General features: G+C 35.9%; 1 protein-coding gene across 1 annotated transcript in view; it reads right to left on the bottom strand.

Moving 5' to 3' along the window:
- Nucleotides 1-1,893: 1,893 nt before the first annotated feature.
- Nucleotides 1,894-19,207, bottom strand: part of PGR (progesterone receptor) — a 39,799-nt gene continuing 22,485 nt past the window's right edge. The window contains exons 4-8 of the mRNA XM_075050434.1: nt 16,504-16,806; nt 14,976-15,120; nt 11,487-11,617; nt 6,241-6,398; nt 1,894-3,909 (exon numbers count right to left, since the gene is read on the bottom strand). Coding sequence (XP_074906535.1) covers nt 3,754-3,909; nt 6,241-6,398; nt 11,487-11,617; nt 14,976-15,120; nt 16,504-16,806 — 893 coding nt within the window. The 3' untranslated portion in view covers nt 1,894-3,753. The remainder of the gene's footprint in view (nt 3,910-6,240; nt 6,399-11,486; nt 11,618-14,975; nt 15,121-16,503; nt 16,807-19,207) is intronic.

Genomic DNA, 19,207 nt, shown 5'->3' with positions numbered 1-19,207 from the left:
TTTTTCTCTACTGTAGAAATAACAAGAAAACATAAATGCAGTGCAGCTCAAGGAACAGCTGGAGCTCAAAACCACCTAAGCTTCAGTTTATTATGCACACATATAACCAGACTATTCCAAAGCGCCATGAAATCGATGGAAAGTTTCTCAGACTACATTTCCCTCTGTCACAGACTAGGTGTTAATGAACCCACACTCCCTCTTCCCTAAAGGCTGGTCAAAACTGTTGATGCAGCTAAGATCTTTGAAAACATAAGCCACGTGTTTGACCTTTTGTATGTCTTCAAGCACAGCAGGTACAACTGTGAAGCAGCTTGGTGGGAAAGAGTAGGACAGCTTGCCAGAGCTAGAGGATTCTTCTCCACGTTGCATTGTCACAGCTCTCCAAGCACAGCTGGGCTGCCACAGCCAGGCACTTCAACCTCCAAAACAGTCTTTAAAAACTATACATGTGATGCCTCCACAAAGCTGAATAATGACAGTAGAGCTCAAAGGAAACATTGACTTCATGGGTTGGTTGGTTTGCTTCACTGACGTACTAGCAGAAGGCAATGCTAAAGGCCTTGGGTCAAAAATACCTAAACTGCACAGAATAGCAGAGGCTTAGCTTCAGGCATAGATTGCATTATTTAGTGTAAGTTGAAGAACTTACAGTGATAGCTCAGACAAAAAGTTATATCTGCAATCTGCAGAAGATGGCAAGTCTTCTAATTAGTGCAATAGGTCTCATACCTTTCATATGTAATCAGGCCCATCATAAATGTCAAAACCCAAAAAAGTCCATCTACCGAAACCTCTTATTTCTAGTGTGCAAAATGCAACATAAGATCCAGCATTGTTATGCCTTGTTCAGTATATTGAGAAGCACTACAAGATGTTTTAGTTTAACCTATTTGTAAAGCTTAGGTCAAAAAAACCCCTTAATGTTTAAACAAATATTAATGCAGAGAAATACAGACAACTAAAAAGCCTTATGCTCTCTAAAATACTGAAAGAAAAAACTAGTTTGCTGATGGCTCTCTGGACATTGCCACAGGGCTGAAAAGTCACAGTACATGAGATTTCTATAGGGAAGGAAACAATTTTGTGTTTTGATCAGTGTTCATGGTGTCTGTGTAATCCAGAGCAAATGACAGTATCAAAATGGAGCCTAAAGGCTATTTTATTAACTGGGCTCAAAGCTGGAAGTTCTCAAATTAAACTAGTTTGTTCAAACTTCAGACAATCATGTAACAAAGGACTTTGAAATCCATATAGCAGCCACATTTAGCCAAATGTGTTCTGTCTTACGTAGTGAATCTATCGTGACCGTGAAGTTCTGGGATTTTTTTCTATGAATTAGAGATCTTTAAGAAATACAATTTGAAAATGTTTTTAATCTTTGTTATCTATTCCCAAAAGACTTCTTTTCTTGCTTTTTGATTATGCCTTTGAGACAAATATAGAGCATTTCAGACTAATCTGCCATATCTATGGGACATGGTGACATAGGAGCCACTTGGAACCAATTTTAGAGATTGAGTAGAAGGCAGATGTAGGCTGATCTGGAGCATTCCTAAGGCAAACATACTGCCTGCTCCTTTTTCTAATTTCAGAATTAGGGTGTTGAGGAATAATTTTTAGTGTGGGCAGTTTCTGTTAACAGTTTAAACCGTAACATAGACAGTCTGTTTATTCAATGGTAAATCACGTGGCAATGCTTAAACTCCCAAAGAATGCATGAAAATGTTGTTACACAAAAACGGAATGGTTGAAATGGACTTTTTTACTAAGCCCCACTACTACCGAATGCAAATACAAAGAAAAATAAAGAAAACAAAACTTCAATATGTAGAAATAATGAATTCTGTGTTATTTATTAAAACATAATTGCTTTAAGGATCACAGGTAAAAGTCAGATTGTATTGAATATGAAAGAAATTGCTTGTCTCTGGGCACTTAGGCATGACAGACCTAGTCATCTAACACAGAAGTCTGCTTATACCATTTTATCCAGGGCTGCATCTTTGCAGCAACTGTAGTGGGTTTTGTACTACTATGTGGGAATCTCAAAAAAAGGTTTTTATCCCCAGTCGTAATGTAACAACTTCTTGATTTTCTTTAGGAAATGATAAATAGTAAGGATACTTTTAGATCTACCTTTAGTTGTTAGTTGTCCATTTTTTCTAGAATCAGGACATAGCTTTTATGAACAAGTAACGTCACTTATACTTTTAATGAGGGGCACCGTGATTTAATCAGGAATACTGAACTTATGTCCCATAGGGCTTTGTTCACATGACAAGGACATATCTCTACAGACCAAGCTACACCCTATCAACAGTACACTATCACAGGATGGATGCATCCAGCATGTAATGGGGAAGAGCAAAAGCATATGGCCAGCAAGTACCCAAGTAAGACTCATCATATTTCCTACATTGTTAGAGAATTTGAGTATCATTTTTAGTGACTGGCAAAATTTGTCATATTTTAATAAACTCATAAATTCTTCTTGGGCTTTATCCATTTCTCTGTTGTTTGAATATATCAACAATTTTCTGCCTTAAATGCATGAGTTGCTTCATATCCATATCAAGGGAACAAACACTATCACATTATAATTTTTCAGTCAAATATTCATTTCCATGGTAAAACATGACATTTTTTTTGAACATGTAAAGCTAATTTAGTCCAATTCCTCTTTTACAGTTACCCCAATTATCATGGCATGCCTTTAAAATATAAAATATGTAGCTCCACTAAATATTACTGAAATGAGCCTGATGTGTATCAAAATGTTTGTCGTCATATTTTCCATTTCTTTTTGCATTTAATCTCGCTGTAATTTGTTGTTAATGGCTGTTTGAGTATTCAGCACTGGAATCCAAAACATTAAGATTATTAAGAGTTGTAGTCAGTGAAAACATCTCTATTTAAAGCTTCTGAAATACAGAATTTTGAAGTTGATTAATTTAAGATTATCGCTAAGTGATTTAGCTTTAATAAGTGCCAAACTCTTAAGGAAAGTTGCACAAACCAAAGCTTAGTGGGTTTGCATACACATTACTTCTGATGTAATATACACTGAAATTTTCCTAGGCTTTCCGATTCTGAAGGAGAACTGCACAGAATGGTGCAAAAACAGGTATGCTGAACTCAAGAGTTTCAATGCAGTATGAGCACAGACAAGAGTATGAATGGATACTTTACTTTGTGCCTAGCACTTTAGTTACTCATGAAGGTATTGCAGCGATGTCTACTTAATCCAGGACAGCTGACTTTGAAAGGATATTTCTGTGAGGCAGGTTAGTTAATAAAATGTGAAATATCCATGAGAAATTGTGGGCAATATTTATTTTAATTCCTCCAAAATCTTGTCTTACGCACATGCCCACATGTACCCATGCACACAAGGTACTTAAGAAGTTTACACCATGTCAGAAATTTGAGAGTGTGTAATATGTAAGAAAAATGTATAAGATAACTGTTCTTAGAAATCTGAAAACTATTGTCATTCTTATGCATATCTAAAAAGCAACTAGCCAAGTTTACAAAACATTTCTTATGACTGTTGTGATTTTTGCAGTTAAGGAATCAGGAATTCACAATATGTACATCAAGCTTAAATGGCTTGTGTATGTTACAAGTATAAAGCAGTAGGCAGGGTAAGTATGACAAATATACTGAAGTCCTGACATTGCAAAATCTTGACCAAAATAAACAAACAAAAAATGACCCAGAAATCATCTCTATGATAAGAGAAAAGACAATTCACTTTTTGTGAAAGAGAAGAGGTTTCACCATCCCTGCCAGAATCTTGGGTAGCTGGGCAGCAATCACCTCTGACATCATCTCGGGGAATTCAACACTCAGTGCACGGGACTGGAGAAATGTGTTCAGACAGAAGAGATGGAGCTGTTTCACTAGCTGTATTTAATAAAATACAAACATGATAAATCAGGCTAACAGTAATGCAGCCAGATAAACATGCTATCAATCACTTATCTCATACATCCATCAGCTGACACCATTATATACCTTCCTCTGTCACTCCCTGAATCAATAACGAGGGTACTTGCCACTCCCTATTAAAATATCCTCCCATGGCAAAAATCATAAATATAGCTAAATGGCATGTTATATAAAAACAGTGCCCCACTAATATTATAAAGTAGTATCATCCTCACTCATGACATGCACCATGAACAATGGCAATCACTAAACAAGTATTGAATCTTTCACTTTATTCTCATGTTCAACCCATGTCTCAGTGCCTTGTTCACTATAATGCTATTCAAACCCTGCTCTGAGGGACGGCATTTACTATTTACTTCTGAGCTTTTCCATGGTACTGATGATGATCATATCTGGGTATGCTGCAAACATTAAAATCCATAGGCTCTCATCCCTTGAAAGCAACTGCTCAATATGTATATATGACTGTTTCACCTCTTCTATCTTTTCTGAGAAGTTCCAATTTTACAGAAGTTTTTCTTTAAGACCAGTGACCTTCATGTTGTCCGACATCATACTATTTCTGCTACCCTAGGCTTTAACGACACGCAGCCTCTCCAGTGTGATGATCTATCTTTTCCTTCTCTCTCCCATCACCGTATCAGCCTGAGCTGAAACAGGGACTTGAATGAAGATACTCTACAGACCAAAAATTACCCTAACCATCACTTTGCTGAGTATTTTGCAGCAAGTCTCACTCACTCATTTTACTATTACTTTAAGTATTTGAAATGAAGAAATTGACTCTACAGCCATCAATTGACTCTACTCAGAAGTTTTCCTCTGGATGCTTTGACACTCAGATTGCAAATTGTTACTCCAGGTAACACAGGAAGACCTTTTATCCCAAGCAAGACTGATCCATAGAGGTTCCTTGAGCACATGGCTACTATGAGGTAGCTGGTATACTGGTCAGGACTTTTTGCAAGTAAAAGGTGACTGACTGAACTCCAGGGAAGGGTTTAGCACTGACAGTCCTAAGTGACAACTGCAGCCTGACTACCAGCAAATACTTAAAGTTAAGTTCCATATCCTCCCTTCAGAATTTGCTATTGTCTACCTTCACCAGTAAGGATGCTTTTTGTACTTGTCTCATTCTCACTTTGCTGGTATCTGAGATGATGTAATAGCTAAATGGTGAATGTAAGTTCTGTAGATAGCAAAAGCTGATGGAGAGGTTTGTGGAGTGGATCAAAAGACTCCAGACCACCTGGTGAACCACTTAATTATCAATATTGTTACCTCTCTTAACTCCCATAAATGGGATCCTTGAAGGGTTTTTTTTCCCAAACAGAAGGGGGAATTAGTGACAATGAAAGGCTTTAGATGAATAAATTAATTTATTCATGAACAATTAAAATAAAATGCAGATTTGCTGAGTGCAGAATAAAAACGTGCACAGACCCCATCCTTCCCTGAACTCCCTGCGAGCCTCTCACAACCAGCACTGAACTCAAAAGTGCTCTTCCTACACTATCTTAGTGCCACTTCCCCAGCACTTGCTAAAACCATCAGGAATGGCCCTGTACCTCTGCTTTTTGCCTCTCTTGTAGAGATACACAAGCCATTAGAAAACAACATTCACATGGGCAAAGGTTTATAAGAAACATCGTTCCTCAGTTTTAATGGATGTTAAGCCAATAGGGTACATGCCGGATTCTCAGAGATGTGGAAAGGAATCAGCTGCATCTTTTAACATGCTTATGAATCTCTACGATATCAGCACTAGAGTTCTCAAAGATTACTCAATTCCCAAATATAGACAGATACTAAAGAATGGCATAGAATATATACATAAAACTAGCTGAATTAAGGTTGCAAAACCAATTTTGGTTGTCTTTCTCTACTTCTTAGTAGCCTGACTTTGCAACTTGAATGGCCTATTCTTTGCATAATTTAAATATTTTCATGAACGTGTATACAGACGCACACACACATACATGCCACCCCCTACCAAAACCCAGAACTGTACTAGTTACCTTACAGAAATAATGAAACAAAATTGTAGCATTCAAATGCATGTTTCTCAAATACTTAAATCTTGTATACCATGTCATATATAAACAATATATATTGATGCTGAATATATAGCTATTTACACAAATATACACACTAAAGGACAAATGTAGGGGTTTTTCTTTTGTTGTTTTGAAATGTTGACTAGCCACTTTCCATAAAATTACTTTTAAGAAATACTAGTTCCTTCATACATAAAAAGCAAAACACACTAACAAGTAAACTTACATCATGCATGGAATCCATCAGTTTTGTAAGTTGATAGAAACGTTGTGAGTTGGCCACAACGCCTTTCTGGCGCAAACCAATTGCCTTCACCAGTTCTCTAATGTAACTTGTTCTCATCTCATCAAATTGGCTTTGACTTCTTAGACCTTCCAAAGGAACTAAAAAGAAAGTAACACTTGTGTTGCAATTTATTCTGAAGGCAATGAGAGAAACTTAAAGTACAGAAACAATACTGTTTCACACTGTGCAGTGCAATTAATTATTATACACCAGGTACTTCTTCCTGTTCAACAGTTACTCCAGAAACAGTGATACAATTAGTTAAAAGGATATACTGGCAATAATCAGTCAATTCTCTTAATTGTTGATGTCTAGAAATAGCTTTAAGCTTCAGCTACACCTGTCTGCTGAAAATAAGATGGCCAAAAGAACCACTCCTGCCCTTGAGGAAAGGTGTTATGGACTGGCTCATGTTTACACTGCTGAGGGTCAGCCCTCTTCACAGCAGATTTATGTTAGAGAGGTCTAGCTGGAGTGCTTCAAAATGGAGTCAAGGAATGAACTAACAACTCTTAAGTAGTGTAGACAATAAAGCATCCAGAGCTCAGGCCTCCTGTTTGGACCACTTTCACTTAACAGAATAGATGCACTACCAGTCTTAAATGTGAACAGCTTTTTAGAGAAATTAGCAAGGAGGACCAAATAGTTGAACTCACTCTTCTCTTAATGGTCATCCGTGAGGACCAAAATGAGGACATGGAGAGAACATTCAGAAATTAACCTGTTCATGACTGCTAGTGATAAGACCGTATTTGATCAATGATGGTCAGTGTTGGTAGCATTGTAAGGAAACTGGTGTAAGCTCTAGACTCTACCTTCCTTGACATGGCAGAGTGTAATACACTAGTCTTATAATTTATGTTGTCAAAGGCAACTAAGAAATGAAAAACTTAAAGAAGTGAAACTCGAAAAAATATTCCCATCTGGCAAACATATCTAAGTCCTTGCTTTGCTATAATAATCACACATTAAAACAGTCTTGTTTCAAGCATACTGGTTCTGAAAGAGCTGTTAAATTTCTTCCCCCTTCCTTTCTCTCTTGCCAATGACATTTCACACTGCAATGTCACATTTAACATTTTGTATTCTGACAGCAAGCAGGAGGAGAAGGATTCACTTCACCAAACTTTAGATATTTTACAGTATAGGGACTCCATCTAGGGGTGGGGAAAAATCAGGCAAGTCTTGGGCACAAGGCATGTTCACTGTTTTAGAAGTATCCTCAGAAATAAATTAATAATTCTGTAGAGATGCTTATTTTTGTCCATGGATGCTAAAAGAATGTCATGGGGACCAGCTCACATAGTTTAAAAAATCACCTGCTAGTTACCTAGGTACCTAGTTACCTAGTACATCCTCAATACGGTATCAGACCATGACTAATATCAGGCCACAATGGATTTCATTTGAATCTCTTTAAAAAAAAAATAATTGAAGCTTGATTCATAATGACATTGACTTACTCAATATGGTAACACATAACTTTCAGGTGATTTGTCACTTTCTGGAATTAAAACGTAAATAAATCTGTGTACTTACTCTGTACAATGCACTAGACACCTAGGAAGGGACTTCTTAAAAGAGAAGCCAGCCAAAAAGGAGATGGCTGCACAGAGGTTGGACCTAAACCCACTCCCTGAAAGAGAATTCGGTAGCAAACCCTGCACTGACAGCAGCACTGCTTTCCACTCAGAAATCATAAACCCTGTTCTGAAATCAGTTGTCTAAGTCATGTCTGGTTCCTCAGAAAAATGTAAGGGGAAAGGAGACACTTCAGGCAAACATATTAAAATTAAAATTCCCTCACCTTGAGCCCAGAGAGAGCTGACAAGGCAGAAGTTCAAATCTCTATTCTACCTGAGTTAAGCAGAAGTCTCTTATTTTGTAGGAGACTGCCCAAGAGAGGAAATGATCCCATTTGCCGAGGTTGTCTCTTGCTCAGTGTCTCCTCAGCCAACTGAATGTCTGGGGTAAGAAGGGAGACATACATGCAGAAAATAGAAAGTTTTCTTTAAAGATAAGTGTCTAAACACTGAGCTGGGCTATGGAAGTCAGGGTCTGACTCCTAACTAAAACAGAAATCAAACAAAAATAAAAATAGGGAATAGAAATTGTGACTGCTTCCACAGAAAGTACATTTCTAACACCGTAACTAATAATAATCCAGCTTTTAGGGATGCCATGTTAGCTTTCGTTTAGCAGCTGATGGAGATGAAATGCTGGATGAGGTGGGCCTTTGGTTTGACTCAGTATGGGATCTCAAGTCCAGACAGACAAAGGAGGCATCTGATAGCGTGCCTGTCACACCTACGTCAAGGGTCTGAATGGAAGGGACAAGTACCGGTTTGTGGAGAATGCAATGTGCTTAGGAGTAATGCAAGGAGGAATACTCACAGTGGGGAAAAGTTATGTCATGGAAAAAGAATAGCTTTATTTTCAAAACCTGGATGGTTCTGGGTATGTCTTAACAGCAGATTTACAGACGTCTATGAAGTCTTCTTCATATAAAGTCACATTCTGATGGAATTTAGGGTTAGGTGGATGCTATCCTTGACTTAAGTCTCTAAAACAGCACTTAAGTCTTTACATTTCCCTTGTGAATTACGTTAAAAGATCTCTTCCAGCAATGAATGGCCTGTTTCCCCAGAATTCTGCAAAAGCACAATCACGTTCCTGTCTAATCACAGAAAGTTCCACTAAGCTATTTTTTTGAGTGAAGAATTACAATGTCTTACATGCACAAATGCAACTTAAGCACAGGTAGCTCAAATGTTCCTTCCCCCTGAACATATGTAAAGAATGCAGATGCTTTTATTCAGTGGGAAGAACCCAGCCAAAATCTTATGCAATAAGATTTTGCAATTCCTCTAAATCAAAAGTCTGGGAAGTGTTAGAGCTAGAACTGAACTTGCTATATGCTTACTTCTCTCTTTTTTGGCATAGCTATACTTTCTTAAATCATAGTCTTTTTGAACTATTCATAGTATTAGTTCCTAGATGGATATGGCCTCTGCAAGACGGAGCTCTATTTAGAACTTACGGGGCACTACTACAACACAGCTTGTTACATAGAGTAAATAAGGACCTGTAAAATGGAAACAATTGCAGAAAATAAAAATGTTTGTCCACTTTTTGCAAAGACTAATTCTGCTTTCAAGACAGCTTTAAAACTGTCACACGTACAATATAAAGAAAACATCTAAGCCACAGCAAACTCAATGGAAAAACTGTAAAATCAAAAATAATGTTAAAACTTAGGCTGGGGGGGTCCATTCAGAATTAAAAATGTATCAAGACTGACATTTAGTTATGTTTAATACAAATTACTGTTTTTTCAAAATTATATAAAAAGTAAAAATCAGTTTATCTAAACAATAAATCAAACAGAAGACAGAATGAGAGACTAAAAGTTCAGGCTTGATTTACTGTTAGTATATGAAAGCTTGAAATGGCCATAGTTTCACATTTGAAGAGGATTAAGGTGAATACCATGACTAAAATAAAAATAGTCTTTAAAACCACTTTATAGCAACGAGTTTATATGGTTTTTTGAAAATAGTTTTGTGGAATTATATTTATACAGTACCAAATGTTTACTAAATGTCTCAGCAACAACGGTTAGGCATGTTCCTTTTCCCAAAGATCTGGCAAATTGTTTTTTCCTATAGGACAATAAGTGCAGGACAGAATGAAAAGCAAAACTCATCAGCACAGGTAGAAATACCTCATTTTCTTAAAAAAAAAACTCATTTCTTGAATATATATAAACACTTCACCTTAAAAATGAGTTTGAGTGCAACGCAGTTGATAAAGAATGGTAGCTTGAATATTGTTAAATTAATGCACTTGTAAATGAGAGGGATTGGACCACTGTAATGGTTTTTTGAATTTGATTTGAACTTTCTGGGACAGAAAAGGATAGCTGGAATATCACAAGTGTATCTAAATTTCAATGAAATTTAAAACTTCCCTCTAAGGTTCAGGTAATAGACAAGGGAGTTCATTTGTGATGATAACAAGGTGGAAAACATTTAAAATAGGAATATATTCAGATTCCAACAAAGCAACTGGAGTTATATCAGTGAGGTATTGTTGTCCACATTATTTTTATTGCTTTAGCAGTGTATATAGTATTTTATTATTATTTTAGTAATTTTTATGTTCATATGAGCTAAATTTAATCTTTACTGCTTATACTCTGCTGACACCAAGGTTTTTTTTTAAGCAAGAGCTTATGCAAATACCAGCGAAGTACAGCTTAAGAGGGAATAAATTTTAGTTCTTTATCTTTTACTAAACTTTGTACAACCAACACGCAGGTTATGCAGGATTTGCACATCTCTCCTCTGACTCCGTAAGTGTGTAGAGAACCAAACTTCAACATTCTTCCAATTATATTTCTCAGAGATGCTTATTCTCATTTCTAATAGCACCTGTACCATTTTAAAACTTTCTATTTGGGGATTCATAACTAACAATTAGGGCCGCAGCAGATGTACATTTTAGTATTTTAGAAAAGGTTTTGGAAGATAACTTCATCAACTACCACACTTCCCATTTAAAGTGGAATGCAGCTGTATGCTGGATTCCTTAACAGATGTGTATCATTAAAAGTGACCACAGATTTTGTTCTAGAGAAACAAACCAAAGAAAAACATTTCCATTTGTTTATGTCTGTGCTAAACTTGACCTATTTATAACTACATAAAGTTGAATAAATGTTAGTATTGTGTGCCATGTCCACCTCCCTAATTCCTTTGAGTAAGCATGTTTTAAGTTCTTGGCCAAGATAAAGCCCTCAGTCCTGACAATTTATAAAATATTTTTAAATAACATTTCTAATGTTTGTAACATTTTTTTGTCTGTGTATAGTCATTTAAGCTGAAGAGCTTCCAGGCAGAAACACTGCACACTTGATTTGAAAATGTGTAATACAGTATAGCCATCTATAAAAAGGGATCCAACATTTCCTCAGTGTCTTTATACAGAATAAAATCAACAATGCATCACAAATTACTTGTTCCTTATAAACACTAGAAAAAATATTTTTAGGTGTTGGAATACTAACATTCCTCCTAAAGAAGTTTCCATTTGTTAAGCCAGATAGCTTAGCAATTGTCAAGTTAAACAACATGGTTCAAAACTCTTTTACTAGTGATATGTTTCAAAGAAATAAAAGTACCTACTTGTGTTGAGAAGTAACAGTGCTTTCATACACAGGAACTCTTCTTGGCTAACTTGAAGCCTGACAAATTCCTGTGGGAGTTGCCACATGGATAGACACAGGGAATAGAACGATGATTCTTTCATCCTCTGTCTTACACCCAGAAAAGGTAAAAAAAAAAAAAACAAAAAACCATGAAAACAAAGAAAAGGAAGGGCTCCAGTACTAATTGTTTGAAGGAAGTGCCTTGTTAGCAGTTTAATTACCACATTGCAGAAATTAAAGAAAGAGGTTACACACATAAACAATTTTCTGACTGTTTTGTACCTACACTAGTTTTTTAACTGTAATGAATGTGCTATTATTTTGGATGTTTAATCTGTTACTGCTGCCCAAAAAAAAAAAAAACCACCTTGGAGACTTTCAAAGCTGAATGCTAACTACCAAAAAAGAAGGAGTTTTATTAGTTAAAAACACCCTAATGATTAATGTGAAGCAATTTTTTTCTTTTAGAGGTTGACAGATTTTTACATTCTCTGAAAATATTTCAAAGCATAAAATTGAAGATAAACTTGAAAGTTTATAGAAAACTATTTCTTAGGTTTTGCAAAAATGTCTGCTTCAAAATACTTTGTTGCATGTCTAACATTGTTCTGCTAAAAGCAATGATATAATTTTGTAGCTTTTTATGCTGTTAAACAGTTAAAAATGTTACATGTAAATATATACAAAAAGTTTTTAAGTAAACTTAGACATTAATATAGCCTTATCTAAAGTCCTGCAGAAGTAAATGGGACAAATCACACAAGGAAATACATAATACTGTTTAGTTTTTTGCAGCACTTCGATCTTGCTTTTCTTGTTGAGATTTTGGTACACAGAGTATATTTTATTGTAAATATTTATTAGGAAGGCAGTTTTCAACTGAAATGACTGCAACAATAGCACTACAAAGTTTGTAATCTAGACTAAATTCATTGTACATTAACCTGAAGATCCAGTAACTTGGGCTAATTTTACAAAAGTTGCATCCCAATCCAAACAAATTAGGTAAATAACAACAACAAGATTAAATTTTGCCTCCCCTGCCCCTTACAAAGTTCAGATCAGCATTCCAACCTGACTGCAGATAATACCCTCAACAATGAAAACAGAGTATATTTTCCATGAATAAAAGACTTTTCTCAATGCATTGAAGTTCTTCCTTGCTATTTAAAGTGTTGCTGTTATCTTAAATGAAAATTATTTCAGCTTTGTTCAACATCTGGTATCTCATACCAGCTCTTAAATGACTTAAACACAGAAATTTAATCTGTTAGATCTGAATGGACTGGTTACTTCTATATCTACTTTAAAACTCCCTTCCTAGTCCTTTCTGGTAGTCTCTATTCCTAATTATTACCTATGAAGAGTGATAGCAGCTTTCAGGGTATGCTTAAATGCTGTTCCTATTCATGTTTTCAGACACTGCGAAGTGTAAGTAACAGTAAACCCTTGTAGGGTTTTAATACTAATTCATAAAGTCTTTGTCAGACTAACACTCCTGGCTTTCTTGGTCTGAAACTGATGCTACCAAACAAGTCATTTCCAAGGAGCACTGCAACTCAGTTTGTTAAATGACAGATTGGCTGTGAAACAATCTTTGGATTGTGGTTTCATGGTCATTTTGAAACAACTCAAGTGTGTGTTGCCCCTGTAGAAGCAATTTCCATTATCTCTTCCCAGCTCTAGGTGTGCACTCCTGCCATGCTGGCATTAGTGTCTGCACTCCCACGTGGTGAGTCAGGTCAGGGATCACCTCCACCTGGTAATTAATGGCTTTTTCTGGGGTATTTCTCAAGCTTCAATTTCCTTATCTGTTTGACAGTGCAGCCAGATAGTGTTTGATCCAGCTTCAGTGAAATCATGGGGATGCATGACCAGGGCAGGGAGGCAGGTGGAGTTAACTTTTTCGGCAGTGTTCAGCAGTTACTTCTGCGTAAAGCTATCATGAAAGTACAATCTTAGACATCATCATAGACAAGGAAGTTGCTTACATTTTACTGATCTAAAAGCTAACTTATTTGCCAATAAATAGTTGCAGCTATGATTTAGTGTGCCAGTTACTTTTCATGTCTAACTCTTTGTTTATAACATTTCTAATATGACCTTGATGAGATGTTCTACAACCAAGAGAAGGGTATGCTGTCAGTCCACCTCCTTCTCAATGTAGGTGGTCTTGAGATGCAAATAAGATGCCTCTAAGGGATTATAATCAGGGTTCATAAATCTCAACCCTGGTCTGGAAGAAGGTACTTAAGTTGTCTTCACAAGGTGGCAGCAGCAGTCCACATGCAGGGTAATAACCCAAGACATGCCATTACTGCCTAAAGCCACCTCACTGTGTTACTTCTGAATGTAACCATGAGATGTATCACAGACTATGCTGGGACAGAATACAGTCAGAAGTTCTCTCAATCTCATTCCTTCAAAGTATTTCAATTTGTACAGCATAATTAATACACATGGGAGAGGAAAGAATTCATTACTCTACAAACTCACAGTGATTTACAGTCATCTGGAAGAGAAAAGGTCAGGAGCTACAGGGCCTGCTCCACCGAGTATTTTCTACAAAAAACTTCACTGGCAAAAACTTGCGGGTCTACAGATTTTAAATTCAGGTGCCTAGATCTTCTGCAAATCCACCTCTTAATCCTTAAACAGATATGTCTTACAAGAAAACCTCTTTAACTTTCATCTCACTTCATAGTAGTTCTTTTAGCATTTTAAGAAAAGATAACTGAGAATAATGTATTGCAGAAAAATAAATAGGGAGATTAAATTATGTTTTACTGTTCCTGGAAACTTCCCATGTACTATAACCAAAGTAACTAAAATTACAGCTTTGACCATATTAATTTGCAGAGCTGAAAAACTGACAAAGGCTGAAATGAAGATTATCAGAATTAATCAGCATAGTGAAGGAAAATGTAAGCCAACAAGCCCCCCCTCAAGCCAGAAAGGAGAAGTCTCACTTATTTTATCCTTGATACTAAAAATCCTTCTTGCTCAATTATTACAATTTTCTAACAAGAAATGCACTTTAGAAAAGCAGAGTTTTATCAGAAAGTGTCAAAACTGACTATTTAGTATTTCCCAAAACCACCCAAATGATGATCAAAGAAAATCCCACTTAGTTCCATTTATTAAACATTAACTCATGTCTTATTCAGATGAATTCAGCTAAATCTTCTGACAGCATCATTTTATTTTTTTTTTCATTTTTCTCTTAGATAATTAAAATACTGTTTGAACTCCTTTTGTTTGGCCATGTCAACAGAATATTTGGGATTCCCACAAAACCCTTCCCAAAGTTACTGAACTTCAGTATGATCAGAGGACTTTCCTCTGCTGTTAATTTTGAAACAGAACAAGCAATGAATGAAATCTTGGCCTCCATGAAGTAACATTCTCATTGACACAGATAAGTTCAAAATGTCATTCATATTATGCAACAGCAGAGTCTACTTACTCATTTAGAATCAGATCTGGTGCAAAATATAACATTTGACCACTGACATGTTTGTATGATCTCCATCCCATTGCAAAAACCATTAGACTCATCCATGAATACTGGATGAGGGTTATCTGATCATCGATATGTAAATTCCGAAATCCTGGAAATTAAAATAAAAGTTAAAATACTTTATAATTTTCATTTAGACAACAGCTGAGTAGGTGTTCTGAGATTAAAACTTCGAGCTATAAAACTCAGAACACCTACAAAGACAAGTGCTTTTGGGGACTTAGGTCTCAGAAGTTTATATAATAACTGGCTATCTCACTTTGATAGTTAACCTCTTGTCTTTTTGTTCTGATCCAATATTTTGAAATGATCAAACCAAAATTAACTTTAGCAGTCAAAAGTGACTATTTCAGGGAATAGGAATGCATCTCATTTTCCTTTGGTAAAAATATGACAGTTTGTAACATGATGACTGTAACCAACTCTTATTTAATATAGATAGCTTGGACTTCAGCGTTCTTAACAAGAAATACAGTTGTAATACAATAAACGTCCACATATGAATATCCTTCTTGCATTTAACCAAAGAGAAGCATATTGTTGTGTGTTTGCCTTTGATAACTTTCACTCTTTGATAACTTTAAGGATTGCTATGAATTATCTGAGTCAATCTAACAGTTTCTGAAAGCAGTGGTCCTGTTCTTCATTACCTGGTCCTGTTATCTCCTTCAAGCAAGTTTTGGCATTCATGCTACCCCTCAGTGAACTGGTTCAGGTCATGAAGCCATCAGAAAACTACAGAGGGCGAAAAAAAAAAGGTTTGTTTTCTTCTCACTTAATGAGATGAATCAGTTCAACCGAGAGTTCTGACAAACGCAAGCTGCAATGGGGAAGGGCAGTGATAGGGACTACCCTTTCCTGCAGCAAAGTGTCACACTGAGCTCACATGAAACTGTATTTTCCAGGCTTTCTACTCAATATATTGGCTTTTATATATCCCAGGATCAGGCCCCTATGACCATACAACACACATACGTACATAACATGGATATTTTTTGGAATCCAGTCTGGATCTTCATAAATTCAGTTACTTCTCATTATCAGCCTATTTGTGAGCTGCTTAGTCCTAACTGGCACTATTTATTACAGTTTTTCTCTGTTGCTTTCAAAAATTCATTTTAATAAGAGTAAGAATAAAGAATATGCAGAAATATAAACAATTTTTAATACCAAAAGAATTAATAGAGTAGGAGGATTTGGGGTGGAAAGGATGCTATAACAATCACAGACGGGAACTCTTTTAGGCTTCTGTTGTGTTTTGGAGTGAGTCTAAACATTTAGATGCATTCCTTCAAAAGTACCCTCCTATTAAAATGTATTTGATCAGATATATTAACTTATGAAGTGGAAGCTTAATCATTTTAGAATTTGTTAAGAATTAATTAACAGGCAGACAATAATATTCTCTTTTGACTGCTCATCCTATGATGTATTTGCTTAACTAGAATTTACTACATATAAGAAGTACCATTACCTGGCAGCAATTTAGACCATTTGACTACACAAAGAAGTTGCCTCTCACAAAGATGATTTAGACTGGTCAGCAAGGAACTTGGTGTTTCGGGTTTTGTATTGTCGTAACCAGCATAGACAACTTCTGGCTCAATGCCTCGTAGAACACTTATCATTGGGGGAACAAACTGTATTTCTTGATTTGGAGAAAAGGACAGCCTTTGGGTTAGAGACTGGCTTTCATCTTGAAGGGCTGCTGGCTGCTGGAGTGCGACATCTAATGTTCTCACAACCTTAATTTTGTTAAACTTTTTAAATTTTCGACCTGAAAAAGAAAATTGTTGATCTTTTAAAAAGAATTAACCAGAAACATTTATTTTTTTCCAGAAGTGATGGATTACACTTTTAATCTATACAAGGAAACTGTAACTGTCTTCGGAATAAGTTTTTTATTTTTTGACTATTTATATAACTAAGAAACAATCATGGAAAATTCTTAAGAGTTTCTCCCTCCATATCCTCCTCCCTTCACTAAGAGATGAACAGCACCCACCCATTAAAATTACTGCCATGAATTCTAGGTTACAGTAACCTCGTAAAGTGCTTTCTGATTCAGTTCCCACTGTTCTATCATATGCTGACAGCTGAGCCAGCTGGCTCTATAACACAGTTTCTATTCAATGTTAATTAAGGATACTGTTTCTTTCTTCTAATACTCAGAAACAAAAATGCTAGTAATTAATTACTACACACAGAAATTCCTTTTTTCCAGTTCCATAAAGGCATTTCAGTCTCATGGCTAAATTCTATTTTGACAATCTCTAATGTAATATCTTCCTCCTGTTTACCAGAAAGAAAACAGAATTCAGGGGATGAGTGAAATGCCAACAAATACTGTAAAACCACATGTCAACACTTGCAAAACTCTTCACTTTCTAAAAAATAATTCCTCTTTCTCAGTATTTGCAATTCTTATTTCCATAATGCAGTGGTTTGAAGAACACTAACTGAAAAAAAATAAATAGCTGAACTGCTTTCCCAAAGTAAGCACAGATACTGCATCTGGCATGGCTATGGAAATATACAGATCTCTAGGTAGCAACTCTTCAAATTTCTTTCATGGAAACAGTCTGGCAGTGCACCATATAGATACAGAAAATCAAACCTTCAGGGGTTCAAAGACAATAACCCTCAAAGACAATAAATTACCATATTACAAATTTCAATAAAAAGACAAATCCATGTAGAGGTGGCTGCATGAAACACTATGCTTTAAATAGATCCTCAAAGGTGATGAAAACCCTGTTAGATCATTAGTTCTGCCAAACAAGTTTGGCTTTGTGAAAAAAGGGATAAAAAAATGGAATAAAGATACTGATACTTATGGTCTGATTTAAATGATGGTGGAACAGTAAGATGCAGGGTGATGGGAAAAAAAATGGTAAATCACTCTGCTAACAAAGAAAAATAAAAAGTTTACATGTTTCAACCTTAAAGAAAATAATAAGGAAGGAGAACGATTTGCTCCAAAAACCATCCAGAAATCACGTGGATATTTTCACTTGTAGAGGTGTTGCATACTTTAACAGTAGAAAAAGAGATGCACCAAATTTCACTGGATGAAAAGAAAATCCATGCCTATCAAACTGCTGAACCACTGAGAAACTGCATTACAAAATGGCAATATGCAAAAACCAATCTAAAAGTAGAGGAGGTGGAAGGTAATAGAAGCTTAACAGCATGCATCTATTTGTTTGAATTAAAATCCAGTTCATAACATGCATATCAAATTGTCTCTTTAAAAACAGTATTTTTATTTACAAGTGACAGATTAGACAAGGGAACTTATCACATCCTAAAGGAAGGGGACAAAGACTTCATCTCTTACTGCCTTCTTTTTTAGTTAAAAGTAGTGCTGTGCTGTCAGAGTGCAACCAGTACACCAAAGAGGCCCCAGGACACAGGAGTAGGGAAGCACAGCTAAACTTCGGCACATGCTCTGAATCCATTCTGAACTGCTTACGGAAGGAATTGAGAGATGCTAGCATAGTCCTCTTTGGAAACTCCCAGTGTTCCAGACTACACACTAAAACAGAAAGCTTCAACAAAAATGGTTTTACTTAGGAACATGTCCATTCCATTTTCTTCAGGTGCTCCCATATCATAGAAGATAGCAAATTTTATGAAAATCCAGTGTCTCCATTTTGGAAGACCTAGGATGTACACTTCAGAGAATTAAAATGACCTTTTCAAAACATTCATTAGTACACAGGTAGTATAACTTCAAGCAAGATTAATACATGAAACATAGGAATATTCTTATGTCATTTCTAAACATTTTACACAGAACAAATTCTATTACTTTAATGACTCTTGATATACACTGGCATAACTGGAGGCAGAATCAATCTTCCTGTCTGTGAACCAGACAGGATTGAACAGATGAAGACAATCTAAAAAGCTAAAGTCTGCTTTTAAAAAAAAATGATTTTGTGTTATCCCATCATAAATATGCATGTTTATGCATTTCACACAGAAAAAAGTTGTACACAGAAGTGCAAGACTTCAATTTAAATTAAAACAGTATTTAAAATCCAAAGGGTGTATACTGAACAAAGTTTCAAGAAACATTCCTTATTGATAGTACAAATTTGAGTGATGGGCTCTTCCGTAATATTCATCATCCAATGAAGTCAGGGGACATACTCCCACTAACTTAACTGTAA

This window comes from Buteo buteo, chromosome 18 (assembly GCF_964188355.1).
Source record: "Buteo buteo chromosome 18, bButBut1.hap1.1, whole genome shotgun sequence".
In the NCBI taxonomy this organism is placed as follows: domain Eukaryota; kingdom Metazoa; phylum Chordata; class Aves; order Accipitriformes; family Accipitridae; genus Buteo; species Buteo buteo.
This window is presented reverse-complemented; position numbering and strand designations above follow the sequence as displayed.